General features: G+C 40.8%; 1 protein-coding gene across 1 annotated transcript; it reads left to right on the top strand.

The window, feature by feature from the left end:
• The first annotated feature begins 300 nt into the window (after positions 1 to 300).
• On the top strand, positions 301 to 8,121 carry SMIM20 (small integral membrane protein 20). Its single transcript, XM_087936593.1, has 3 exons — positions 301 to 417; positions 1,156 to 1,212; positions 5,710 to 8,121. Exons 1-3 carry the CDS (start codon positions 309 to 311, stop codon positions 5,745 to 5,747), a joined length of 204 nt encoding a protein of 67 aa, XP_087792719.1. The 5' UTR covers positions 301 to 308; the 3' UTR covers positions 5,748 to 8,121.
• Positions 8,122 to 28,000: the final 19,879 nt, after the last annotated feature.

Genomic DNA, 28,000 nt, shown 5'->3' with positions numbered 1-28,000 from the left:
GGCCTGCTCTCCTTCCGGCCCTTCCTCCAGCCCACCCAAAACAGTCTTGGGGAATCTGACAAAATCATTTGGTGATCTCGGAGATCCAACGCCGCTTTTTGAAACTCTCGGCTCCCTTTTTCACGCCTCTCCCCCCACCAGCGCAGCACAGCGAAACCTCATGATTTTCCCGGCCTCTGCCACTAGGGGTCAGGCGCCGACGCTCTGGGCGGGGATGCCGTACGGCCATTCAAGCGCCGCCCGGCCGGTTGAGCGCGCAGGAACCGGAAGCGGAAGAAAAGCAGGCTTCCGGTTCCGGCCGGGTAGAAATGGCGCCCCTCGGGCGCTACGTCGTGATCTTCGGCGGCTTCGCTGCTGCGGTGGGCCTGACCCTCTACCCCATCTTCTTTTACCCCATGAGCCACCTGGGGGACTACAGTAAGGGAGGGCACGCGCGGCCTTTCCTTGTGGGGGTGGAAGGGAAGGGGACGCTGTGGGTCGAAGCCTCGAGGGGAGGTCAGAGCTGGCTTAGAAGAGCGGTTGGGACTAGTTTGCTTCCCCCATCCTCTAAAGTCAGTTGAGAGGGCAGCCTCAAGACGCGGCCCTCTCCTTTAAAAAAAACCAAACTGGTGGTATTATGAGGTATTTTATTTATTTATTGAGACCAGAGGTCTCCAAACTGTGCTGGCTGAGGAACTGTGGGAGTTGGAAGTCCTCAAGTCTTATAGTTGTCAAGTTTGGCGACCCCCTGATTTAGAATATGGCATCTATAGGGGTGATGAATTAAATAAAAAGTTCTGAGTAAGGTTCAATTGTTATCATTGAGTACTATGCTATTAGGTGAATATATAGGGACATGGACATATTTATATAAGTTTACATAAGCAAAATCTTAGCCTGGTCAGCAACAAAGTCTGATGGGAAATAAGAGCCAGATGCAACGTAGGAAAGATGGAAGAACAAAGTAAAAGCGTTCAAGAGTAAATTAAAAAAATTAAGACAAAATTGCATAGAATGGTGTTTGGGTTCTGGTCTGAGAGCAGGAAGCAAATACAGGATAAGAAATAGCTGTTGTGAGACTTAGCCTTAAACGCCACATTTAACATATTCATGAATATTGAGCAGTAAGTCAACTAAGTGTGCATTTTACCTACTTATGTATTTTATATTTATTAGAAAAGACACAAAGTATAAATCGAGCCGGCATTATCCAAGAAGATGTACAGCCTCCAGGTATATCTCTAAATTACTAATTGAGGTGTGTCTGTTATGTTATGGTTTAAATAAATATCCCCAAACTGATAAGCAGTGGAGTTTAATTTGGAATCCAGCCTGAAGATATGGGATACATTTTTAAGTTGATAGTTTCTACTTGGTTGAGTCATTCTTCTGCTGCTTAGAAAATTGTTCCGACTGTGCGCTATTTGTCACCTCCATGTATTTTACTCCTGCTCAATTTTGAAAATATAAATTGGAAAACAGGGGCAGCTTGGACCTTAATTTATGCCTCTTTTGTTGAAAAGATGGAAAACATGTAAATACTCCTGTGCTCTATATTAAGATACCTCCTTTGAGACACAGCTGTTATTTGTTTCCCTGAAAAGCTCTCCCAGAAGCACACAATATTTCTTCGTATTGTTCAAGGGACAGATTGTCTCAAGCTGTTTGTCAGCAATGGCTGTCCTCTACAAAAGCAACACTCACTCTCTCACACTACCATCACTATTTTATGAGTACTTCATTTAGAGACAGAGTCCTCAAACAGGTGGCAGCTGTTTAACTTCAGGTTCTCTTGGGTGAGACAGATCAATTGAATTCTCATAAAATATTTGCCCATAATTAATTCAGTTTGTTTATTCAGTCCAGTTTTCTGGTTTTGCATAATATGTTGCACTTCAACAATCAGCTTTGTATAGGACATTAGCCTAAAACATGCCTAATGTATAGTCTAGCACACTCCGAAGTCATAACTGTTACTTGAATCGTGTTTGATTGGTAAACTAGTAAATTATAAAAACACATTTTAGCATGGGTCAGAGTCTGATTTTATTGCATAAAACACTTAGCTTTTTAAAATAAGTGAAAGAATTGACTCTGCAACTATCAGAATGAGTTCCTGTAATGGAGTCTTGCAGATAAAGATGCCCATGAGTGAGAGATTAGTAATGTTTTTTACTACTTACTTTTGTTTCTAAATACAGGTAGTCCTCAACTTATGACCACAGTTGAGCCCAACATTTCTGTTGTTAATTGAAATATTTGTTAAGTGAGTTTTGCCCTATTTTATGACCTTTCTTGCTACATTTCTTAATTTGTTGGTAACACAGTTAAGTGAATCTGGCTTCCCACTGACTTTGCTTGTCAGAAGGTCAGAAAAGGGTGTAATGGCATGACACAAAAGCAACAAAGTCACAAAAGTAGGTAAAGTCCCTTTAATTCCTCCAATTTGGCCCCCAATGTCCAGTTATCATCGGCTGGAGAAAAAACTCTCAAGAACAGTTTTCAAAGGGAAGAAATTCAGTCTGAACCCAAAGTGCATATAAATGATAAATAAAAAAAACAACACAAACCACGCTGCAGCAATTAACAAGACAAGGCAGGATAAGGAATTGCAGACTTCAAAAGATAACGAAACACACACAGTTGGGAGGACACCAGAACCCAGATAAAACTTGACAAAGATAATACATGCTTTGCTTCCAGCAAGGCTCTGTGTGCAAACACCCTTTTTATCCTGTTTTCCCAGCTGCAGCTAATGAAGGGAATCAGGGCCTTTTTCTCCCCTGTAACCCAAGTTGCTTCCTTATCCATTCCTCCCTGCGTGCCCTAGGATGAAGAGGAGGTGGGCCTTGGCCTTCCTCTGAATGCCCACCCGGGTTGTGCCCTTCCCCAGTTTCCTCCACAGCCACTGGGGCCACACTCCCACTCGCTGTCAGCTGTTCGAACCCCTCGGAATCAGACTCCAACAGGGGCATGACAAAGGGAATCACATGATCCCGGGATACTGCAACAGTCATAAATATGAGTCAGTTGCCAAGTGTCTGAATTTTGATCATGGGACCATAGTGGTCATAAGTGTGAAAACTGATCATAACTCACTTTACTCAGTGCCGTTGTAACTTTGAATGTTCACTAAGCGAACTGTTTTAAGACAAGGACTACCTGTATGATACATAAGCAAACTGCCTAAAGGTTTTGGGGGAAATTGGAAGAAAATATACCTCAAGGGTGATTATCAGTACTCAGCATACTTTCTTTGGAAGATGGGATACAGGCAATGTCGTACAGCTAGCAAACATCCCCCAGGGTTGTGTGGTCAGAGATCAGCAGTTGGCATGTATTTAGGATGGCGTGATCCACTTAACAACTGTGGCAAGTAGGTCATAAAATCAGTTGCAACTAACTTGGCCCCTTGCTTATTAAAGGAAATGCCGATCCCAATTATGATTGTAAGTCGAGGATTTCCTGTAGCAAGAATGACTGTAAGAGCAATAGGAGGCTTATTAACAATGTGGGAAATGCAGTGTGGAAATCCAGATTTTTGTTGTACAACTGTATCAGCACAAAGATGTGCATTTTTTTTAACCAGGTCACTTATTTTTGTATTTAGGGTATGGTCATTGAGATTTTAGTTATATGGAAAGAGTGGGGAATGAATTATAAAATAATTGTATGAAGAAAGAGAAGAGTGAACAGGTGGAGAGGAGGTACAAGACAGGAAGTCATGATTAGTGGAATTGACAAAAATCTTCAAATGAAACAAGTGAGAAGCTTAAAGAACAAAATAATGTGCGATGTGGATATAGTCAAAGGAAGGATGATTTTCAAGATAGAAAAGCATGTGTTAGTAACTAGATTTAATTGTATTTTCTCCTTCATGCTTTTAGTTCCTCCTTCTTGCAGTTTCTTATTCCCTTTCTGTAATTCTGTAGGGTATCTTTGTGAAATCCTTCCACTATGTGATGTTATCCAGCTCTTTTCCTTGTCAGCTAAATTACTGAAATTGTGTTTGCACAAATTAGCCAACCACATTTTTCTTGGTTCGTTGTGCAAGCTCAGCCTATCTAATTGGTTTTGTGGCTTACAAGGCCATGTAAATCCAGAACATTTGGGTTAATGCAGGAAAGTTATTAAATCCCCTATTGGTGAGGATGATTAGTGAACTCAGCTGTATGAAATCTATTTTAGTGGGTTGGATACAGGCCAGTAAGTAAAATATTCCAAGAAATAGAAGTGCTATGCTTAACTGATTTTCCCTGTGTGAAGAATTGGGATTCATCCAGCCACACAGTGGTTTGTACTAATCAACAAAGCAGATTTTAAGTTTGTTTTTCCTCTTACATTTAACTTTGAAATAGACGCCCTAGTGTAGACAATACTATTCATCTATTCCTAGGCAGGGAAAACCTGGTCAGAGTTATCCATGTTCTAGTTATATCCTGATTCAATTGCTTCAAATGTTATAAAGCAACTGGCTTCATAAGTATTTTAGCACTTAAATTATGAGCTCAACATATTTGTATTTTACAATGCATTATCGTATTGCCATTTTTAGAACTACTGGCTTTGTTTTTGAGCGTTCACAGCGCTAATTTAGATACTTACAAAACTATGCACTCTTTTAACAAAATACCTTCTCTATTCTACTGATACTCAGTTACTTTCCCTTTTGAGATGAAATGGAGGGGGAGGATTTTAGTTACTACAGCCTAGTTAGGAAATAACACATTAACAAAGTTTATCGGCGTTGTTACTGATTGGACTCATTGTCTACAACCAACATTTGTGAGGATTCAAATCTATTAAATAAAACTAAAAAGTAGGTCTCTGTAGGTTAACCAAGTTCCCCTGAAGTCTCTTTTTCACCATATTTTGTCCCTCATTCATTTATTAAGTAACTATTTGAGAAACTAGTATGTGCATTAGTGTTCCAAGTTACTGATTACTGCCGGCTAATGTTTTTTCCTGCTACAATCCTAAACATGCTTATTGGATAATGAGTTTATTGCTAGGTTTATTTACTGGGAAATGTCATTTCATATTTTAGCTTTTAGCTTTGGTATTTATATTTATATATTGTTCATTGTTAGTTATTTAAATTATTGTATATTGTAAATCCTCCCAGAATCACATTGTCAGAGTCAGGCAGCCTGTAAATCTCAAAATAAATGAGTTAGATTTAAGAGTGGAATTTCTTTCCGAGAAAATCTGTTTAAATTACTCAAATGAATAGTTGTTATTTCTTCCACTACTCTTTTCCCACAGCATTTTGTCTCGGAGACAGTTGTGTTCCCCAACCATCCTCCTGTATTTGATGCTTATTTCTCAAAACAGTTACATCTAGCCTGAGTTATTATACAGTGTATCATTCAGCAAGAACTGTGGACAATCTTACTTGATCAGTTGATGAAAATTTCACACAGAGAAAGGCTAACCAGAGTCTTAGATTAATTACCCTCATAGGAAAACTACATATTCTAATGTAAACATGTAGGGACATCATTTCTGAATCACTCTCACCTGAGACTCATTTTCCAATTTTAAATAAGAGATCTGACTGTGTTTTTTGGTGGGAGGGGGCACAGTGCTTGTTTTGTTATTTAAATTATAATAATTGTGGAGGTTTTCCCTTTGATGTACACATGCTTACAACTGGAAACGATCTCCTTGCACTGATACCGATATTAAAAGGAATCATTCTAAATGCTCTAATCGTATGTTTACCTATAGGATTAAAAGTGTGGTCTGATCCATTTGGAAGAAAATAAAAACCTCCCTCTGGGTGAGAGCTTGAAGAAGCGTGGATCTCCGCTTTTGCCATCCATGATACTCCAAGTCGTTTCTGACAACTGAAATAATGTAGAAAAAGGGTTTGGCATGTTGGCTTGCATTCATGCATATAGACTCGTAGTAGTTGCTAATTTTCAAACATTAAGATTGTCTATGATTTTGATGATATAGCAAAGAGAATTGTACAGAATGATTTTGTTAAGAAAATGGAATAATTGTGTTTTTCTTTATTGAAAGAATAAATGTTATTTTGATCTGCACAGATTATGCAGCTGATGTCTGCATAAAATATGCTATAATAAAGTATATTATATAAAAAAACATGGTTCTGAAATTGTGAGAAAAGAGCCTTTTTATAATAATCTACTACAGGATACAGTGCTCAGTGTTTTAGCTGTGAATGAAAAGGTGAACCAATAATAGAGCCACGGTAGCACAGTGGTTAGAGTGCAGTACTGCCCGCTACTTCTGCTGACTGTTGGCTGCCTGCAATTTGGCAGATCAAATCTCACCAGGCTCTCAAGGTTGACACAGCCTTCCACCGTTCTGAAGTGAGAAAAATGAGGACCCAGATTGTTGGGGCAATAGGCCGACTCTGTAAACCGCTTAGAGAGGGCTGTAAAGCACTATAAAGTGGTATATAAGTCTTAAGTGCTATTGTTATAATAACAGTAGTTATTTCTGAAAAAGATATCCCAATAAACATAATTTCAGGCTTCAAGAAGAGATGATTTTTAAAGTTATATACTGTTTTTCTTGATTTGAAACTTCTAAATAGTTTTTGTGATTCAATTGTCACCAAGTTGGCTTTGAGACGTAAGTGTAGAAAATCGCCTGCCTGTATTCTGACAGGTCCTTTCTAGCATCAAGATAATAATGCCTAGTTTTGGTTTCCTGCACCGATATTGACCAGATAAAACCAGGCAGGTATGTATAGCAATAGCACGTAGGCATAGCACCCCATAGTGCTTTACAGCTCTCTCTAAGCGGTTTACAGAGTCAGCGTACTGCCCCCAACAATCTGGACCCTCATTTTACTGACCTTGGAAGGATGGAAGGCTTGAGTCAACTTTGTGCTACTCAGAATCGAACTCCTGGCAGTGGGCAGAGTCAGCCTGCAATATCGCTCCGTATCCATTGTGACATATTTTTTTTCAAATATCACAGGCATATAAAATGTGTACAGCAGAAATTCACAAACATTCAAACATTATGTGCTATCAAAGTTACAGAAATAATCTTTTGCTTAAGGGTGTGAAATTACCTATATTTCAAAATATTTAATAGGCTGCTTTGCCTTCTTGGAATTACTGTGAAGGAAACATTATGTTTAAACAGTACTATAGGTAATGATACTTAACAGATGTATAAAGTTGAACAAGAAGATTGTTGGTCTAGTCAACTTGAAGCCAAGTGAAACCACATTTATGAGATATCATTCTTGATGTTTTTCAGAATTCTGTGTGAGTCTGAAAAGTTACTTTTTTAAAAAAAATCACATTACCTTTAATGAACCATCTCATTAATGCAGCTGCAACTTTGTTCATATATTGAGGCAGGAAAAGCAACAGGCTGCTAGAGAGATGCTGCTGTTATCTAAGAGAGAGAGCATGCTTGAAAACATGCAGAACCCTTAGACTAGGGGTCCCCAAGACTTGTGGATTTCAACTCCCAGAATTTCTCGGCCAGCTCTGCTGGCTGGAGAATTCTGGGAGTTGAAGTCCACAAGCCTTAAAGTTACCAAGTTTGGGGACCTCTGCCTTAGACATTTCTTCTTCCCAATAAGAATATTATCCTTTCAAATGAGCTTAATAAAATAAAAATGCAATAACTCAAGAATGGTAAAATAGTAAAACTGGACCCAAGAACTAATAAAATATAAATTATTCACTGCAGTCATTCCAATTATCCATAGGTCCTACAAGCCAGTTTGGTTTTTAGCAGCTTCTGTTTTTGCAGTTTTCATTATCCAAATAACTGAAGATATAGAAAGAAAAAAAATGGAACTATAATAATGCAGGTTTTCAAAAATTTGTGTTCAGGGATATTATTGTGTTTTTCAGGGACTTACTTTAAAACAAATCCTTTGACATACAGTAGGAATAGAAGAAGCTATAGTTTGCTTGAAAATGCCATTTATGTCTCAGGTTTATTCATCCTTTTTTTTTCTCTTGATGATGATAAAATATACTAAGCGTTGAACATCTGAGAAGGAGTAGAACAATCATAACTGCTCTGTAGAAATATCTACCATATCTTCTGAACTTGAAAGATGGACATGTTGATTTGCTGGAGATGAAAGCTAATAAAAGATGCTTGTGATTTACAATTCAAATAAAAAGGTGTCACATACGCTTTGTATCCTTTTCTTGATAGAAAGGAGTGTACTAATAAAGGAGAATATTTGCAGCACAGGGTTGACATGAGGGGCCCTTGGTGCTGTCTCAATTTACTTGTTCACTGATGATGTTACCTAGTTTGGCTAATGAAACGTCTGCAAGAAAACAAGGACCCCTCAGAAATGGAGTTCAACGTAAGTCGATAACATTCAACAAAGTTCACAGACAAGAATCTTTGCTGAGGTATAGCAAGAAGCTTTTATTTCCATGTGACTGAGTCTGCAGCAACATGACAAGAATATAGAAATGATTTAGACAAGCATCCATTAATAAAGTTTCATAGGAAATAAACAATTCGCTGGAGAGATACAATTGAGATCGTTTATAAAAAATCTTCAATTGCTGAGTCAAGAAAGAATCATTTCCTAGTATTCTGTCCAAGGGATAAAACAAACATGTTTGGCCTCTTATCTGTTCGGTTTCACAGAAAATGAACTTGTCTTTTGTTTGCTTTGATCCTTGAAATTGCTTGTAGTTTTCTTTTTCTCCAGTTGTGCTCTGGCAATGATCAACCACCTAATCTTCTGGATTCAGGCAGACATCAATTATCCCAGTATACAGACAGATGTAAAGAAAAAGAAACTGATTTCAGCTCCGCCCGAAATGTGCAGTGACTTTTGAGATACAATAAAGTGACAATTCATTAGGCTGGTGCTGTACTGCTTTTTTAGGAATTAAAACAGACTATGAATAACAGAGTTGGAAGTCACAAGCGAGAGACCCGTGTGGCGAACCTATGGCAGGCAGGACCACTTCTGCCAGGACGCGAGAGGCCACCCGGAAGAGTCCCACTGCACGCACACTGCCGCACGACAGCTGATCGTCAGGTATCTGGCGTGCATGGGTGGGGGTGCACGGGAGACGTGAGCATGCGCAGAGAAGCATGGGGAGGGGCCCAGCACGCATTGCCTTCTGGGTGCTGGCATGCATACACAAGCGCGCACGCAATTTTCAGCACGGGAGCCGAAAAAGGTTAGCCACCACTGCCCTATACCATTCTGGACAAATACTGTTTTCCCAAAAGTAAGACCCAATCAGAAAATAAACCCTTACATTAATTTTTTTTCCACAGGATGCTTGTAACATAAACACTACCCCCCAAAATAAGCCACCGTGAAGATTGTGTGCCAGGCGAACATATAAGACCTAACTGGAAAATAAGCCCAAATGCGCCTTTTGGAGCAAAAATTAATATAAGACCCGATCTTATTTTTGGAGAAACACAAGTAGCTGTCCAGTCTCCTCTTAAAAGTTTCCAGGTATGGAGCACCCACAACTTCTGAAGGCAGTCAGTTCCATGGGTTAAATTGGTCTAACTATCTCCGTAGTTCTAGGTTGCTTTTTCTCTTGGATTAGTTTCCGTCCATTGCTGCTTCTGCCTTCTGGTGTTTTGGAGAATAGCTTGACTCCCTCTCCTTTGTGGCAGCCCTTGAAATATTGGAACACTGCTATCATGTCTCCCCTAGCCCTTCATTTTATTAAACTAGACATACCTAATTCCTGTAACTGTTCTTCATATGTTTTAGCCTCCAATCACATTTGTTGCTCTTCTTTCCAGAGTCTCAACATCTTTTCTATATTGTGGCAATCAAAATTCCATGCAATATTCCAAGTGTGGTCTTACCAAGGCATTATAACATATTAACACTTCACATGATCTTGAGTCTATCCTATGAAACATGATACCAACACGTATACATACATACGATAAGTAGGTATATCATAATATATAGGATGTATGTGATATATGAGTTCTTTCAGGGCTTGAGATTAAGGATTCCTTGCTTTGACTGGTTAAGTTTCAGACAGAATAACAGAGTTGGAAGGGACCTGGTAGGTCACCTAGTCCAACCCCCTGCACAAGCAGGAGACCCTACACCATTTCTGACAAATGGCAATCCAATCTCTTCTTGAAAACCACAAGTGATGACACTCCCACAACTTCCGAAGGCAACTTCTGTTCTATTGGTTGGTTGTTCTCACTGTCAGAAAGTTTCTCCTTATTTCCAGGTTGAATCTCTCCTTGTTCAGTTTCCATCCATTATTCTTTGTTTGGCCTTCGGGTGCTTTAGAAAATAGCTCGAGCCCTTCCTCCTCTCTGTGGCAGCCCCTCAAATATTGGAAGACTGCTTTCATGTCTCCCCTGGTCCTCTCACTAGACTAGTAACAGATAACCTCCACAGTAGACTGTAGCTGTACATATAAACATCTGTATCTGGTAAAACCTTTGCACATCTGTTTCAGAGCTCTCCAAAACCATCAGATTTAAATAAATGAAGGAATCTCTTGTTACTTTACCTGCAGCAGTATTTTTCATCCCAGCACATGGGGTGTGATGACCCGGGGCATGGCACAAAAATATCAAAGGCACAAACGTAGATAAATTCCCTTTAATACCTCCAATTTGCCCCCCAATGTCCAGTTATCCTCGGCTGGAGATCCAACTCTTCCAAAAACAGGCTACAAAGGGAAGAAATGCAGTCCGAACCCAAAGTACAGATAAATTAGATATTAAAAAACCCAACACAAACCACGCTGAAGTAATTAACACGACAGGCCAGGATAATAAATTAATAAATGATAACGAAGCACACACAGTTGGGAGGACGCCAAAACCCAGATAAGCCTCAACGAAGATAATGTACGCTTTGCTTCCAGCAAAGCGGTGTATGCAAACGCTCTTCTTATATCCTGTTCTCCCAGCTGCAATTAATGAAAGGGATCAGGGCCTTTTTCTCTCCCTTAAGCCACGTTGCTCCCTTCTCCGTTCCTTCTTGCGTGCCCTAGGATGAAGAGGGGATGGCCCTGGGTCTTCCTCTGAATGCTCAGCCAGACTGTGCCAGACTTCCCCCATTTCTTCCACAGCCACCAGAGCCACAATCCCACTCCCAGTCAGCTGCTCAATCTCCCCCTCAGAATCAGACTCCAACAAGGGCATGACACAGGGGTTTCACCGATTGTCAACAATAAATTTGCCTCATTTATTGTAATTGGCCCAAAGGAAGTTGAATTGCTCATTTTTCTCCCCTAATGCTTTCAGAAAGCTGAATTCCCTTCTTACTGGAAATGTGGTACAGCTAGTCCTCGACTTAACAACGACGACTGAGCCCCAAATTTACATTGTTACGTAAGACCTGTGTTAAAAGCGAGTGTTGTCCCACTTTACGACCCTTATCACCTCAGTTGCTCGGTGAATCCCTGCGGTTGATAAGTTAGCAAACTTGTGAAGTGAATCCCTTGACTTTGCTTGTCCGAAGGTCACACATGGGGAGTCACGTGACTTTGGGACACAGCAAGGGTCATAAATCTGAATCAGTGGCCATGTCCCTGAATTTTGAGATCATATGATCATGAAGATGCCAGCAAGGTTGTAGCTGTGAAAAACGAGTCACTTTTTCCAGTGCCGTTGTAACTTCGAACAGTCGCTAAACGAAATGTAAATTGAGAATTACCTGTTACAGTATTCAGGTGGCAGTGCAGTAAAGCTGAAGAAGGTTCCCCTCACACACAAATGCTGGTCGTTCCTGGCTCTAGGGGGCAGTGCTCATCTCCGTTACAAAGCCGAGGAGCCCGCGCTGTCCGAAGACGTCTCCGTGGTCATGTGACCGCCATGACTAAACACCGAAGGCGCATGGAACGCTGTTACCTTCTCACCGAAGGTGGTCCCTATTTTTCCACTTGCATTTTTACATACTTCCGAATTGCTAGGTTGGTAGAATCTGCTGAGACAAGTAATGGGAGCTCACTTCATTATGCAGCCCTAGGGATTCAAACCGCCGAACTGCTGACCTTTCTGATCAACAAGCTCAGCATCTTGGCCACTGAGCCATCACATCCCCTGTAGAGTGCAGTGAAGTGTCATTATTACTATCGAGTGCTATTCCTTTTTTTGTCCGCTACATAGAAGACTTCAGCCTTTTCTCGGATTAGATAGAATAGAATAGAGCTGGAAGAGGTCTTAGAGGTCTTCCAGTCAGTGGTGGGATTCAAAAAAATTTACTACCGGTTCTGTGGGCGTGGCTCGGTGGGCGTGGCAGGGGAAGGATACTGCAATATCCCCATTCCCTCCCCACCCCACTAACCTGCTTTCCAGCTCCGTTCTCCTGTGCAGGGCAACAAAAGAAGGTCCAGCCAATCAGCTGGGACTCGGGAGGCGGAGAATAGAAAGGGGCGGGACCAGTCAGAGGTGGGATTTGCCAGTTCTCAGAACTACTCAAAATGTCTGCTACCAGTTCTCCAGAACTGGTCAGAACCTGCTGAATTACCACCTCTGATGAGGGCTCTCCAACCTTGGCAACTTTAAGACTTGTGAACTTCAATTCCCAGAATTCCTCAGCCAGCTGGCTGAGGAATTCTGGGAGTTGAAGTTCACAAGTCTTAAAGTTGCCACGGTTGGAGACCCCTGCTCTGCATTGTTCCTGAATAATCAGGTGTCTGGGACAGAGAAGCTCCTTGTAAAGCAGGAGAAGGCCTGCTAACGTGAAGGCTGTATACAGGTAGTCGTCACGTTACGACCGTTTGCTTAGTGGCCGAAGTTTCAACGGTGCTGAAAAAAAGTGACTCGTGACTGTTCTTCACACTTACGACCATTGCAACTTTCCCTTGGTTGCGTGATTTACATTGCAATGCTTGACAACGGACTCCCATTTATTTTATTTTATTTTCCACTTCTAGAACTGGTCAGAACCTGCTGAAAACTACCTCAGCTAGTAGTCCTCCTGCACCATGGCGGGGGGCATTTTTCCCCCCCCGGGCTCCAAAGGCTTTCCTCAAGCCTCCAAGAGAGCCAAAATGGCCTCCCCGGGCTCCAGAGGCTCTTTGGAAACCGGAAACAGGCCCATTTGCGGCCTTCCTGAACTTCCGGGAGGCCATTTTTCACCCTCCCTGAGCCTCCGTGCGCCCCCTGCACTTACCTGCATCCAAAACAACCCGTGTGGGGACTCCTGGGAGGGGTGGGGTGGGCGGGGCCAGGTAGGAGTGGGATTTGGGGGTTTTTCAAACTGCACAGAATCTTAGCTTGGGTTTCTCCCGAACCCCTGCGAACCCCCAGGATCCCATCCTTGGAATCAGGAACTGCATATCGCAAAGAACAGCAGAAAGAATTTAAGGATGTTAAAGCCACTAATGAAAACAGTTCGTCGCTATTGCACAATGCAGGTTTTCCTTTGTTTTCTCCAGAAGAGAAGCCTCCACTGTTTTTGCAGAAATTTGCAGGCCACCGAGAATGACTGCTTTGAAAAATCATCTGGCTCAGAAGTAGCATTCTTTCAGTTCCTTCTGAAAGTTTATTTAAAAGGAAAAAAAGAAAAAAAAAACCCAACAAACTCTGGATAGGAAAATAGAAACAAGCAGCCAAAACTTTTGGCATTTACTTGTGTGAGTCAGAACCCACAAAATATACAAAGCAAATGAGCGGTTTAGAAATGACCACAAGGCTTTCCTAAATGAATCATCCGAAAACAAGTAAAGCTAAAAAAAAACTAAGGAAAGCAAACTCGATTGTGCACAGCCACAAATTCAGCACCCATCAGTGTGGCAGCTGTGTGTTGTTGTCAGCTTTGAATGAAAAAAGATAAAACCAGTTGATTTTGTGGTTTACAGCAAGAAAGGACTCCGGTCAGAATTATATCCCATCTCTATTTATTGGGAGTGAAATTAGAAGAAGAGCAGGTTAAAGAAACAATGATGGGGAAAAAATTTGGATATGGGATAGATTTGGATAAATGTGGACAAGAAATTATAAACTAACAATGTCAGCAGCTTACAAAGAGAATTTGCATAAGATGTTTTACAGGTGGCACTTAACCCCAGCAAGAACAGTGAAGATGTTTAAAGACAAATCGGCGAAGTGTTGGAAATGTCTGGATTATATTACTGGACTATGCATGTAGTTAGAAAAAATGATAAAACAACACATAGATTTAAAACCAGAGATATTTTAATTGGGAATTATGCCTGAAGGTTATAATAGAGAGATAACATATTTTAATTATTAATGTATTAACAGCAGCTAGAATTGTATTTGCACAAAATTGGAAAAATGAGAAAATTCCGACAGAGCAGGAAACAATTAAGAAAATAATGGAATGTGTGGAAATGGCAATGAGAGAACAGGAGGAAAAAGTACTATAAAATTTGGCATTTATTTTATGAATAGTTAGATAGAAAAATAAGAAATTGAAATATGTAGTATTAGTAACAATATACTATAACTGATTAATCTTGAATGAGTAAAAGAATGAATATAATTTAGCAAGAATGAGATGTGTTTTTTAAAAATAAAAATTATAATGTCAATGATAATGATAATATAATAATTGAATAATAAGATATGAAATATTGTTTAGAATGGTTTATAAAGATGATTAAGTGAGAAATGTACAATAATATTACTATGTGTGCAAGATATATGTACCCAACCGACACACTGTAAAATTGAAATATGGTTTTATTTGTTGTCTTTGTTGTTAAAATAAAAAAAACTTTAAAAAAGAAAGAATTTTACTCCACCTTTATTTTTTTTTAAGAGTGGTGGGTTCTCATGTTAGTTTCTCCATGTTTGTAATTTTTGACTTACAACCAGAATTGAGCCCAACCTCAATTCTGGTTGATTTCAAAAGTGAAACATTTGATAAGTGAGGTCTGTATCTGTATTTTTTATTGTCCTGGAGCTTGCAAGGAAGGTACCAAATATTACTCCCACCCCTTCACTAGAGGTGCCCAAATATGTCTGTAGTTTTGTGGATCTCCAACGGCATAGTTTTGCTCAATTCACGTATAAAAGAGACGGTTTGAGCTGGCTTTATTTTGTCAAGAAGTAATGGATGGAAACAAATCAAGGAGAGTTGGGTCTTTTGAGTTCCATACTTTTACAATCTGAAAAGGGCACATTTAATCAGCTAAACATTTTTATACTTTAAAACAGCAGTCGCCAAACGGTGAGCCATGGCCCACTGGTGGTCCGTGAGAAAATGTTGGTGGTCCGCAGAGAAATATCACCCCCAGAGCACCCCTAAAGCAATTAAGCCAAGTTGCACGGGAACGCAAGGCTGCGCCGCTCACATGGCCGGCCCGCGGGAACACAAGGCTTGCGTCAGAACAAGAAGAGGTAGTGAGGGGAGGGGGGAAAGGGTGGAGGGGGGGGAACTTGCCTGGCTACCAAGCTGTTTTTTTCTGCTTCTTTCTTCTTCTAAGCAGATTAGGAATGTGGCTGCCTTGGAGGGTGTGTGTGTGTGGGGGGGGGGGATATCTGTGTTTGATGGGATCTCTCTCCCTCCCAAACAGAGCTCAAAAGTAGGAATGTGGCTGCCTTGGAGGTGGCGGGATGTGTGAGGGATCTGTGTGCGTGTGTGTGAGAGAGAGAGAGGGAGAAAGAGAGAAAGAGGAGGGGTTAGAACAGATCTCTCTCTCTCTTTCTCTCTCTCTCTCTCTCTCTCCCCACCCCACCAACATCAGCAACACACCGTCAGTCAAAATTCTTGTTAGCGGTCCCTGGGATTTAAAATTATGGTCCCTGAGGTCCAAAAGGTTGGCGACCCCTCCTTTAAAGTCCTCTCTCTGCCCACAGAGCGTATCCATTACAAGAGTTAACAGCCTGCCCTCTGCTGTAGGAAAACAGTATATGGGGAAACAGTATATGAAAATTGCATATGGGGAGAAAGGTGTTAGAGCACTCAGCTCTGATCACCTAAGGCTCGTGCTGTGTTTTGACAAGAGATTCAGCATTTCACTATCTGCCCTGTTTTTCTCCTCTTTTTCAGAGAATTCAGAAATATGTCTTTCTATTTCTTCTCTTTTCTTGCTTAGATGAAAGGCAGATTTAGATGAAAGGCAGATTTGAAGCGCTAGTTACAAAGACTAAGTGAAGGCATCACTATACGCATTTTGATGTAGATTTGGTTATTATAAGTATATACAGTTTAGCATTCTGTGATTTAGGATTAGCTTCTATTTTGCTTGGAGTTTCTTAGTTCGTCCAGGTCAAAGTTGCCCCAAAGATGCTTTTTCCCAAAAGGCAACAGGACTTTCTCGGCGTTTCCTTTGAAAAACATTTCACTTTTCGTCCAAGTGAACTGATGAAGTTTCTTCAATGAGGAACTAAACTTTTTGAAAAGGGAGGAGGGAGCCAAGCAAAAAGTCCAGTTGCCTTTTAGGGTGGGGAAAAAAAAACCATCTTTGGGATTCGCTAGTTTGTGACCCAGATATCAAGTGACTGTACAAATGGATTGTTAACACAGCTAGTATAATTAATTTATATCAAGCATAAACTCCACAGCATGGCAGTGAGTCAAGGTTTATTTAACTAGCTGTGCAAATTCAATTAAGTACAAATATTGGCTCAAAATAAAAAAGCAGCCCAGGATTTTGAAATGGCAGCGTTGGCACTCTGTGCCCAATGGGTTGCTACGAAGAACAAGGGCAGTGTAGGGCATATGTTTAAAGCAATTTGGGCATCTCCCGAGATCTAAGGAACACAAAAACTTATAATAGTTTCCATCAAGCCATAATAGAAGGAGCATTAGCGCCAATCTAACAAGCCCAACCTTGGATGACAATTGCCACTTGATGATGAAAGGGTAGAGAAGCATCTCTCTTTGAAACATGACCTTGTTTTGTTTGCTCTGTGTAGGAAGGTAAGTAGGAGGTTACACACACCCTTGTGGTTGTAAGGAAAGTGCAGGTATCGCTTTAGCTAGGCAAAAAGTAGGAAGCCAAACAGGGCTGAAGGTGGAAGGAAAAGAGAATTATTTCAAGGCTTAACCTGAAGGGAACTTGCATCCAAATCTGAAACTGCGAAAGGGCATCACTTTTTACAGGTAAAAATTAGATGAAGAAAGAGTATTGTTATGTATGAACTAAATATAAAGATGGTTCATAATTATAAATATGCCAATATAACCAACAGAACTACAAATAAGCCAATACAAAAAGAGAAATCTAGTTACACTAGATTTATATATATATATATATATATATATGTATAGTATATATGTTAATATTCCTTTTTGTGATGACCAGGGGCGTGGCATAAAGGCAACGCAGTCAGAAAATCAGGAGGAGTCCCTTTATTAGCTCCAACTTTGCCTCCAATGTCCTGGTTACCTTTTGGCTGGAGAAAAACTCTCCCAGGAACAGCCTTTGGCTGCAGAGAATCAAGTCCAAAACATGGTCAACAAAAACTGTAACTATAAGTCCAATTAAGGCAAAATAAGGTAATTAGTCCGGCAGGGCAGGAGCAAGAATTCCAGGTGTGAAGGCATGCAATAACTCAACACAGTTGGGAAGACACCAGGATCACAGATAACTAAAGTCAACACAAGATAAACTCACATTTGCTCCAGCAGTTGCCACACTCAGCATGCATCTCTTTTAAACTCTCATTCCCAGGTGTGGCTAATGAAGGGAATCAGGGCCCTTTCCTGCCCCGTAAGCCATGAAACTCACGTTGCTCTCTTCCCCATTCCTCCCTGCGTGCCCTAGGATGAAGAGGGGGTGAGCCTGGGTATTCTTCTGAACTCCCTGTCCCTTATTCTACCTCTCCCCTGCTCTGCCCAGCCAGACTTTGCCCTTCCCCAGCCTTCTCTACAGCCAATGGAACCACACTCTCATTCCCTGTCAGCTGTACGGCTTTCTCCTCAGATTCAGACTCTGACTGGGGCATGACAGAAACCTGGTTTGCTGCTTTGTGGACATAGATTACATTTCTGAATACATGTAGCAACTTCTTTATTTAGAGAGCTGCTGGGGCACACAGCCAGCTAACCAGCCTGGATGATGGGTACCTTTGTGCCCAAGAGAAAAATCCCTGCAACCTGGCACAGCAGAGATACATTATATTTTGATACCTATCTTTGAATAAAATTAATCAGAGGTTTGGAAACTAAACCTTATGAAAAACAGCTGCAGGTTTTGGGACTGGCTAGTCTAAAGAAAAGGAGAATTAAGGGTGACATGATAGCAATATTCCAGTATTTGAGGGGCTGCCACAAAGAAGAGGGAGTCATATTATTCTACAATGCGCCGGAGGGCTCTTAGCCCTTCTTTTTGTTAGACTAGGCTTACCAAACTCCCTCAATTATTCATGGTACAATTTTGTCTCCAGACCCTTTATCCTCTTCATTGCAATTCTCTACACAGGGTCTCAAAAACTTTTATGTATCAGTTGTAAAAAGAAGAAGAAGAAGAGCATTCACATGTCCTGGATCTACAGTATATTTATCAGTGGAGAACGAGTTTGATGAGTAAGAGCCATAGCTTGGGATACCGATGGTTCGTAGTAAACATTAATCAGCTGTCAAAATGGATTGTAATCATTTTTATTGTGCCCGAGTCCCCCTGGCATTGCAGACACTTCTGAATTAATTCAGACTTCTGAATTAAAGATACTAATAGGGTGGGACTGGGTCCCTACCCACAAGTTCCTCTTGCAAACACCCTGTTCTTCTTTTTTGTTGGCATAACAGCAGGAGTTAGTGGCTATGATGGAAAATATATATATATTGCTTTGCTTAACTTCCCTGTTCTGAAAAATCTGCTACTACAAGGTTTCACTTTAATGGTACTGTAGATTGATTCCAGATGAAAAACTTTTACTCTCTGGTTTAAAATCCTGAAGCTGGAAAGCTGGAAGGTTTTCATTCACCCTTCTCATTTGCTGTTTTTTTTTTAAATAACAGACTGATTTGGGTTACATGAAAACTTTTTAATGCTTTGTGATCTGCCTAGGGAAAAAAATGGTTTTTCAGGTAGTCTATGGAAATACCACACAGAATTTGGACCTCATTCTCCCTATTCCTAAGTCAATATTGTCAGGATGCATAAAATTATACTTTTGTTATTTATTACTCTACTTGCTGATATCCTGGTGTTGCCTGGGTATTTATTTATCCCAATCCTATATTAGACAGGAAAATCCTATAGTCGGGACTCACACTGTTGTATTGTCTCTCGCACAGCATCGCAATTCTTCTATTCCTCCACAAGAGGGAGCCCGGTGAAGCTGTTACCATGGCAGAAGCCATTTTAAGGCACACAACCCCCCAAAGGGTGTTAGGGGTGTCTTACTCCCACAGTATTTGTTTCCAGAGGATAAGTCATCTGTGTACCAAGTTTGGTTGAAATTGCTTGAGGCGTTCCAGAGTTTTGCTGGAACACACACACACACACACACACACACACACACACACACACAGCCTTTTATAGAAAGAAAAGAAAAAAGAAAAGAAAAGAAAAGGAGAAGAAGAAGAGGAGGAGGAGGAGGGGGAGAGGGAGGGGGAGGAAGAAGAAATAGAGGAAGAGGAAGAAAAAGAAGAAGAAGAGGGGGAGGAAGAAGAAATAGAAGAAGAGGAAGAGGAAAAGGAAGAAGAAGAAGGAAAAAAGAAAGAAGAGGAAGGGAGCAGGGGGAGGAGAAGAAGAAGAAGAAGAAGAAGAAGAAGAAGAAGAAGAAGAAGAAGAAGAAGAAGAAGAAGAAGAAGAAGAAGAAGAAGAAGAAGAAGAAGAAGAAGAAGAAGAAGAAGAAGAAGAAGAAGAAGAAGAAGGAATGAATGAATGAATCAATCATTAGGTATCTTTAAAAATTCATGCATTTTTTTTTGGTCCACAAAGGCCTTCGGAGTAAACCATAACAACATTGTGCAAACAGCACATTAATTTATAAGACAAAACATAATATCTGCAGATTAATAGAGGTGATCCTTAACTTACCGCCATAACTGAATCCAAAATTTCATTCACTGAGCAAGACAATTGTGAGTTTTTGCCCTAGTTTATGACTTTTGCCACCGTTTTTAAGTGAATCCCTGCAGTTGTTCAGTTTGCAATTTAACCACTGCAGTGATTCAGTTAACAACTGCGGCAAGAAAAGTTGCAAAATGGGGAAAGCTCACTCAACAAATTTCTCACGTAACAACATAAATGTTGAGCTCAGTTATGGCCCTAAGTTGAGGACCAGTTGGAGCAAGCTTCTGAATCTTGATTGCCTGACCATGGAGATGCTGCAAAACATTGCAAGTGTGAAAAATGGCCGTAAATCACTTTTTGGGAACTTCAAATGAATGGTTGTAAGTCAAGGAGTATCTATATTAGGGGTGTCAAACTCAAGGCCTGGGGGTTGGATCCAGCCCACAAGGTGCTTAGATCTAGCCCATGGGGCTGCCCTGGAAACAGTGAAGGCCCGGCCCATGGTGCCTCTGCCAGTGAAAATGGAGCTCGGGAGGGCGGTATGCACCCCCGCCCCCCGCTCCAGAGCTCAGTTTTCGCTGGCAGAGAGTTGCAGGATGCCGTCACAGCCCAAAATGGAGCTCGGGACCCCATTTTTGCTAGTGGGGCGGATATTGCATTAATATTGCACTATACAGTAGAATTCAACAGTTGTGAGGGAAAAAAAGTACATGTTTTAATTTTGTACAACTGTCCTCCTTTTACTACACACATATGCATCATTGTTTATATTTTCCAGCTTTTTTCCCATGAGAGATTCCTTCTATGATCTGAAGTATTTCTTGCTTTCCTCTCCTTAGCAAACCTTTAGAAATTACCAAATATTAGAAAAGTACACAACAACACAATAAATAGGTGGACTCAAAATGTGAAAGAACTTGGCAGATGCTCATACAATTGCTGATTCGATGCCTATATGCTGTGCAGACCTTCTCACTGGGGGTGTTTAGCCATATGGAAACCATTTACATTTTTATTTTTCCTCAAGCATGTTTGAGTGCTATAAATTACAGGAAAGAATTGCCATTTTTATGAGTTCAATTTTTTTTTTTTTTTTTTGCTTTCTCTCCAGCTTGGCCAATGTTCATGCTTCGTGACTAATAGGGAGGTGCATTTTTGGGAAAAAATCAACGGGGAAAATCCCATTAAAAAAACAGGCAAAATTGCTAGGATTTGCTCAAATTTATAGTTCACCGTTCCTCCACGTAGTTCAAGAAAACATACCAGGAAACCTCATTCTTTCAGCTACCTACAAAGATAGATTAGAGTAAGGAATTTTTCAGCAAGTGAAGCAGTCACCAGGATCCATAAAACCACGCTGGCTAAATCAGATAAATTAAGAATCTGGAATCTCACCTGTTTTTTAATGTAACCGGAAGACATCCTAATAGCTCCAGATAGTTCACACTTCTGTATTTATTTGTTTGTTTATTCAGTTTGTCAAGCATGTATGAGAAAACAAGTATAAGTATGAACATAACATATAAACATATAAGTATAAACAGGCATAAGTATATACATAGTATATGAGTACGAATAAATGGGAACAATAGGACAGGGATGGTAGGCACACTGGTGTACTTATGCAGGCCCCCTTATAGACCTCTTGGGAAGGGAGTGAGGTCCATGGTAGACAGTTTGAGGTTAAAGTTTGAGGGGGGGTGTGAGGATGTAACCACAGAGTCAGGTAGTGAGTTCTGCAATCGAGTTTGGAGAGGTTTACTTTGAGTTTGTATCTATTGTTTGCCCATGTATCATTGCAGTTGAAGCTGAAGTAGTCGTTGACAGGTAGAACATTGCAGCAGACAATTTTGCGTACTAAGCTTAGGTCAGACCGTAGGTGGTGTAGTTCTAGGTTGTCCAGGTCCAAAATTTCAAGCCTGGTAGCACAAGGTATTCTGTTGCAAGTGGAGGAGTGGAAGACTCTTCTTGTGAAATACCTCTGGACTCGTTCAATTGTACTAATGTCCGTTATACAGTATGGATTCTAGGCAGGTAAGCTGTATTTGAGTATTGGTCTGGCAAAGGTGTTGTATGCCCTGGTTTGCAGTACAGTGTTACCAGAGAAGAAACTTTGCAAAGTTAGGTTAATAACTCTTTATCCTTTTTACAGTGAGCTCTGGGGCTTACTCCTAGGTCCTTGACAGAATGAGGTCATCTACAAAGTCATATCCACCCAGTTTGTATTTAGCGTTCTGATTTTTGTTGCCATTAATTTACCATTCCCAAAAAAGGATTGCAAAAGTGATCAAAATTGAATGACAGGGGGAAAAAGGTCGGGTTATTGAAACACCACCTATATAGCAATGAGGAACTGACCTTCAGATTTGAGGGTAGTGATAAGTAACATGGTTTCTCCAGATGTAGTGGACTTCAATTCTCCCAAACCCTAGAAGAGATTGCAAGGGATGTCCCAAAGGGTGGCTTTTTCCAAAAGGCAACTGGACTTTCTTGGTTTACTTCTTTTAAAAACCTTTCTCTTCTCATCCAAGAAGCTTCTTCACCTGTTCAGGTACATCGAACTGAGGAAGCCCCATGGAAGAGAAGCGAAAGGTTTTCAAAGGAAAAATGAAGTCCAGTTGCCTTTTGGAAAAAGCATCTTTGGGACAACCATGACCTGGATGATTGAGAATCTCCATGGACCAGAGGTGGGCTTCAAAAATCCCAGCAACAGGTTTTCTGCCTGGTTGCTGGATGGGCGTGGCCATGGTGGGCATGGCCTACTGGAACTTCCAGGATGTCCGTTTTTTGCCTACCCCAGGCTCCGGAGGCTTTCCTTGAGTGAAGCCAGAAATGAGCCCTGGTACTTCTGGAAGGCCCATTTTTCACCTTTCCCAGACTCCGGAGGCTTTCCTCAAGCCTCTGGGAGGGCAAAAATGGCATCCTGGGCTCTGGAGGCCCTCCAAAGGCTGGGAACCAGCCCATTTCTGGCTTTCCAGAGCCTCCAGGAGGCCCCAAGCCTCTGTGCATGCCCTGCACTTACCTGCATCCAAAACAGGCTGCATGGAGACTCCAGGGAGGGGCAGGGCAGGATGGGAGGGGCAGGGTGGGAGGGGTGGGGTGAGGTGGCCAGCCAGGGGTGGGGTTTGGTAGTTTGCTGAACCAGCCAAAACGTTAGCAACGGGTCCATCCGAACTCGGGCGAACCCATAGCAGTCTACTTCTGCCATGGACATTATAAGGCCGTGATGGTGAACCTAGGACACGCTTGCTGGAAGTGGCCTGCAGAGCCATCTCTCTGGACGCACCAGTCATCACCTGTTGCTCTTCTGGGTTCTGGTGCATGCATGTGCTCCCACGAGCTGGTTTTCGCACATGGTGCGCTGGCCAGTTGATCTTTGCGCATGTATGCACGCCAGGGAGCTGCTCTTCTGGTTTCCGGCACTCCCACGCACAGACACACTCCTGTTTCGGCACTTGGTGCTGAAAAGGTTTGGCCACACTGTTATAAGGCATGCAGATAAAAACATATGGAAGGTTTCAGTTGTCCACCCAAGAACATCCAAACATCCCTCTCTCTAGTCCTTTGGGGATGACATTGTCCTGTATTTTTCAGATGAGATTAATATGAATTATAAAACATGATCCTACTAATTGCACAAATGACCCTTTACAATCCGAAGGAAAAAACCAACAATGAGTAGTTGTTATTGACTATTTGGGCCAAGATACCTGAGCAAGTAGGAAGAATTTTAGTTGTTCTCTTTAATTGCCAAGTACTGGATAATTATCCATTCAGAGAATTGCTGTGGTCTCCTTAGCTGATTATAATGACATGAAATCCATCATATTAATTACCCCCGGTGGAATCCTAGAAACAGGATCGATTGGAAACACTTCATTTTTAGAGGTGGCCAAACCAGAAGGAAATGCCAGTTTTTCTTTTCAAACCAAAAGCTGGCAGCTTTCTGAGGCTTAACGCAAACAAGAAATTATTCCTTTGTAAAAGCTCTGTAATGTATCCCACAAGGATTGTGTTGGTATGAAGGGGATTTTCAAAGAATTATGGTGACAGACTCTGTGGTGAATTTTCACTGCTCTTTATTGAAAGAGTGAATATAGAATGAACAGAATTCTTTTATTGGCCAAGTGTGATTGGACACATAAGGAATTTGTCTTGCTGCAAATGCTCTCCGAGTACATAAAACAAAAGATCCATTCGTCAAGAGTCAAGAATCAAAAGGTACAACACTTAATGATAGTCACAGGGTACAATAAGCAATCAAATCATACTAGGAAATAGTCAATAAATAGAATAGAATAGAATAGAACAGAACAGAACAGAACAGAACAGAATAGAATTCTTTATTGGCCAAGTGTGATTGGACACACAAGGAATTTGTCTTGGTGCATATACTCTCAGTATACATAAAAGAAAAGATACGTTCGTCAAGAGTCAAGAATCATAAAGTACATCAATAATAGTCATAGGGTATAATAAGCAATCAAATCATACTAAGAAACAGTCAATAAAAATCGTAAGGACACAAGCAACGAAGTTACAGTCATACAGTCACAAGTGGGAGGGGATGGGTGATAAGGAGTGATGAGAAGATTAAAAGTAATAGTAGTGCAGACTTTGTAAATAGTTGAACAGTGTTGAGGGAATTATTTGTTTAGCAGAGTGATGGCATTCAGGGAAAAAACTGTCCTTGTGACTAGTTGTTCTGTGTGCAGTGCTCTATAGCGTCGTTCTGAGGGAAGGAGTTGAAACAGTTTATGTCCGGGATGTGAGGGGTCTGGAAATATTTTCACAGCTCTCTTTTTGATTCATGCAGTATACAGGTCCTCGGTGGAAAGCAGGTTGATAGTAATTGTTTTTTCTGCAGTCCTAATTATCCTCTGAAGCCTATGTCTGTCTTGTTGGGTTGCAGAACCAAACCAGACAGTTATAGAGATGCAGATGACAGACTGAATAATTCCTCTGTAGAACTGGATCAGCAGCTCCTTGGGCATTTTGAGTTTTCTCAGTTGGTGCAGAAAGAACATTCTTTGTTGTGCTTTTTTGATGACGTTTTTGAAGTTAGGTGTCCATTTTAGGTCATGTGATATAATAGAACCTAGAAATTTAAAGGTCTCCACTGTTGATATCGAGGTACTTCACACCCAAAAAAAGATAATTATATCCCTTCAGGTAATACAGGCAATCCTTGACTTACGCCCAAAATTTCTGTTCCTAAGCGAGACCGTTGTTAAGTGAGTTTTGCTCCATTTTACAACTTTTCTTGCCACAGTGGTTAAATGACTCATTACAGTTGTTAAGTCAGTAACATGGTTGTTAAATCAATCTGGTTTCCCCTTTGTCTTTGCTTGTCCAAAGGTCACAAAAGGGAATCATACTGCAACCGTCATAACTATGAGTCAGTTGCCAAGCGTCTGAATTTTGATCAGGGGATCGGGGATGCCTCAATGGTCATAAGTATGAAAAATGGTCATAAATCACTCAGTGCCATCATAACTTCGGATGCAGGGGTGGGATTCTACCAGTTCGCACCTAATCGCTAGAACCGGTTGTTAACATTCTAAGCAGTTCGGAGAACCGGTTGTTAGAAGAAATTACTGGCCTAATCCTGTAAGGAAAGCAGGAAGGAAACATTCTGGTGTTGCTTACAGAAACTGCTTCTCCGTTAACCCTTATTACACTGAAAAAAGTGACTTATGACCATTTTTCACACTTACGACTGTTGCAGCATTCGCACAGTCATGAGAGGCCAGGCGAGAAGATACGTGCCTCGATGTGAGTGATGTTGAGTTGGCCATGTCCAGCCAATAACATGACCACCAAGCCACGCCCACCAACTTAGCCACACACACAGAACCGGTTGTTAAAAAAATTGAATCCCACCCCTGTTCAGATGGTCACTAAATGAACCATTGTAAGTCAAGGATTATCTGTACCATTATTGAAAATGTTTACACATATCTCCTCTCACTAACTATGCTTGTGAGAAAGTGCAGACAGAAAAAGGAACAGTAAAAGAAATAGTTGAACCACACCTTCTAATATCCATTGGAAATAATTTACCTAGGAGCTTTGGTTTTTATATTCATTAATCCGGATTTTTATATTTTATATTTTTGCTTTAACATTTATTATTTAAGTTTCTGTTGGGCACCACCCAGAGTTCATTGTGATGAGACGGGTGGCTATATAAATTTGATTAATAAATGAGCAAAAATGTGACATTTCCATTTTTCTCACTGAACATTTCCATCAAGAATATCATTGCTTTGAATGGTAGGCGTTGTCCTAACAGTGATGGAAAAAAGAATGTTTACAACGCTATAGAAAAACATTAAACCACATTTTTTGCTTATTAATGTCCTTCCTCTTCCTGGAAATGTTTCTGTAATTAAAATACTGATCATCAACAGTTTTAAAATAAGGCCTTCTGCAATTTACTTCCTCTGAAAATATCCCACTAGGTAAAATAAAGTCCAATTGATGTTATATTTCTAATGAACTTCAATATTTTTATTTAACACCTGCAAGGAATTCTGATGCTACAGCACAATCAGAGAACGTAAAGAGGATATCTTTGCATTCCCTGATCGTGCCGTAGTATCAGAATTCCTTTTCATGTTGTTTATTTTTTAAAATGAAAAATATCCTTTTGATTTTTTTTAAAAAAGGATGTTGTTCTTTTATAAATAACTAGGTGTGAACTAATAAATAGACTAACATGGTGTGATCTGGGTGTGAACTAATAAATAGGCTGTATGTAAACAATCACTATGAGTTTATTAGATGGAAATACAACATTGCAACCCTGTTCACACTTGGGGGGGACATACTGCCAGAAAATACACAAATGAAGTAAAAGTGGTGTCATACTTTGGAAATCAACACTACAAGTATTTGATCACAACCCCACCTTCAGCTTATCACATAAGCCCAATGGCTATATAGTTCAAATAGGACTATGAGATAGAAAGAACAGGAAGTTAAATCTTGGTCAATAGTGCAAACCATGATTCAGAGCCAAATACTTAGTTCAATGAGAACTTACCTTCAGAAAAATACATATGGAACCTCAGACAACAAACAATTTGGGTACCTTTTTTTTTCTCAACAAGATTCAGATCCTGGGTAATATCTGAGCGGTACCCATATATCAGAGGTGGATATTCAACCGCTTCTGACCAGTTCTGGAGAACCGGTAGTGGAAATTTTGAGTAGTTCAGAGAACCGGAAATACCACTTCTGACTGGCTCCACCCCCATCTATTCTCTGCCTCCCAAGTCCCAACTGATTGGCTGAGTCTCCTTTGGTTGCCCTGCACAGGAGAACGGAGCTGGAAAGCAGGTTACTGGGGTGGGGAAGGAATGGGGATTTTGCAGTATCCTTCCCCTGCCATGCCCACCAAGCCATGCCCTCCAAGCCACACCCACAGAACTGGTAGTAAAAATGGTTGAATCCCACCACTGCCATGTATATAATAATCTACACAATTGTCTCATTTCTACAGTAGAGCTATAGTGATCCATAATGGCCCAAACTCAGAAGGGCCTTTTCAGACTAACAAATTGTAAGTCTAACACCTCTCTTTTGCCAGTTCTTTAAAGAGACTTGAGTGGTTGTTGTATTCTTCCTTGTTGACTATAATGTCTTCACAGAGGAGCTAGGCAATAGCTTAAGTTTCTTTCTCCTTTTGTGAAGACTTCCATAACCTAAATCCTTCAGGACATTTGGGATACTGTGGTTGTCCATTTGCAAAACCACAGTCGGTCTATTTATTAACTCATTCGAGTGTTTGCTCACCCCAGGGCACCACGAGGAACATGTGCAACTAATTACTTGGAGCATGTCCACCATTTTAAATTGCTTGAAAAACATTGTTTCTCATTCCCAAATGGGCTTCAAGGGAATGTTCTGTGAGGCAGCCATTCCATCTTAAAGGTGCAATTTCACAGGCACTTTCATTTCATTGCTTAAAAGGAATGATCTCTCCCACTTGGCCAACATAATCCTGTTAAACTCAACTGTGTTTACTTCCGGGTATGTATGCTTGGGACTGAAGATTTAAAGCACTCTAGTTTATAATCCCTGCAAATCGCTCTTCTTACCTGCTACTTCTGTGAAAGTATTTCCAGTATATTTGCCCGCCTCATTCT

Source organism: Pseudonaja textilis, chromosome 6 (genome assembly GCF_049901715.1).
Source record: "Pseudonaja textilis isolate UNSWEBS1 chromosome 6, rPseTex1.2, whole genome shotgun sequence".
In the NCBI taxonomy this organism is placed as follows: domain Eukaryota; kingdom Metazoa; phylum Chordata; class Lepidosauria; order Squamata; family Elapidae; genus Pseudonaja; species Pseudonaja textilis.
Note: the sequence above shows the minus strand (reverse complement) of the source record. Positions and strands in the feature narration are given on the sequence as shown.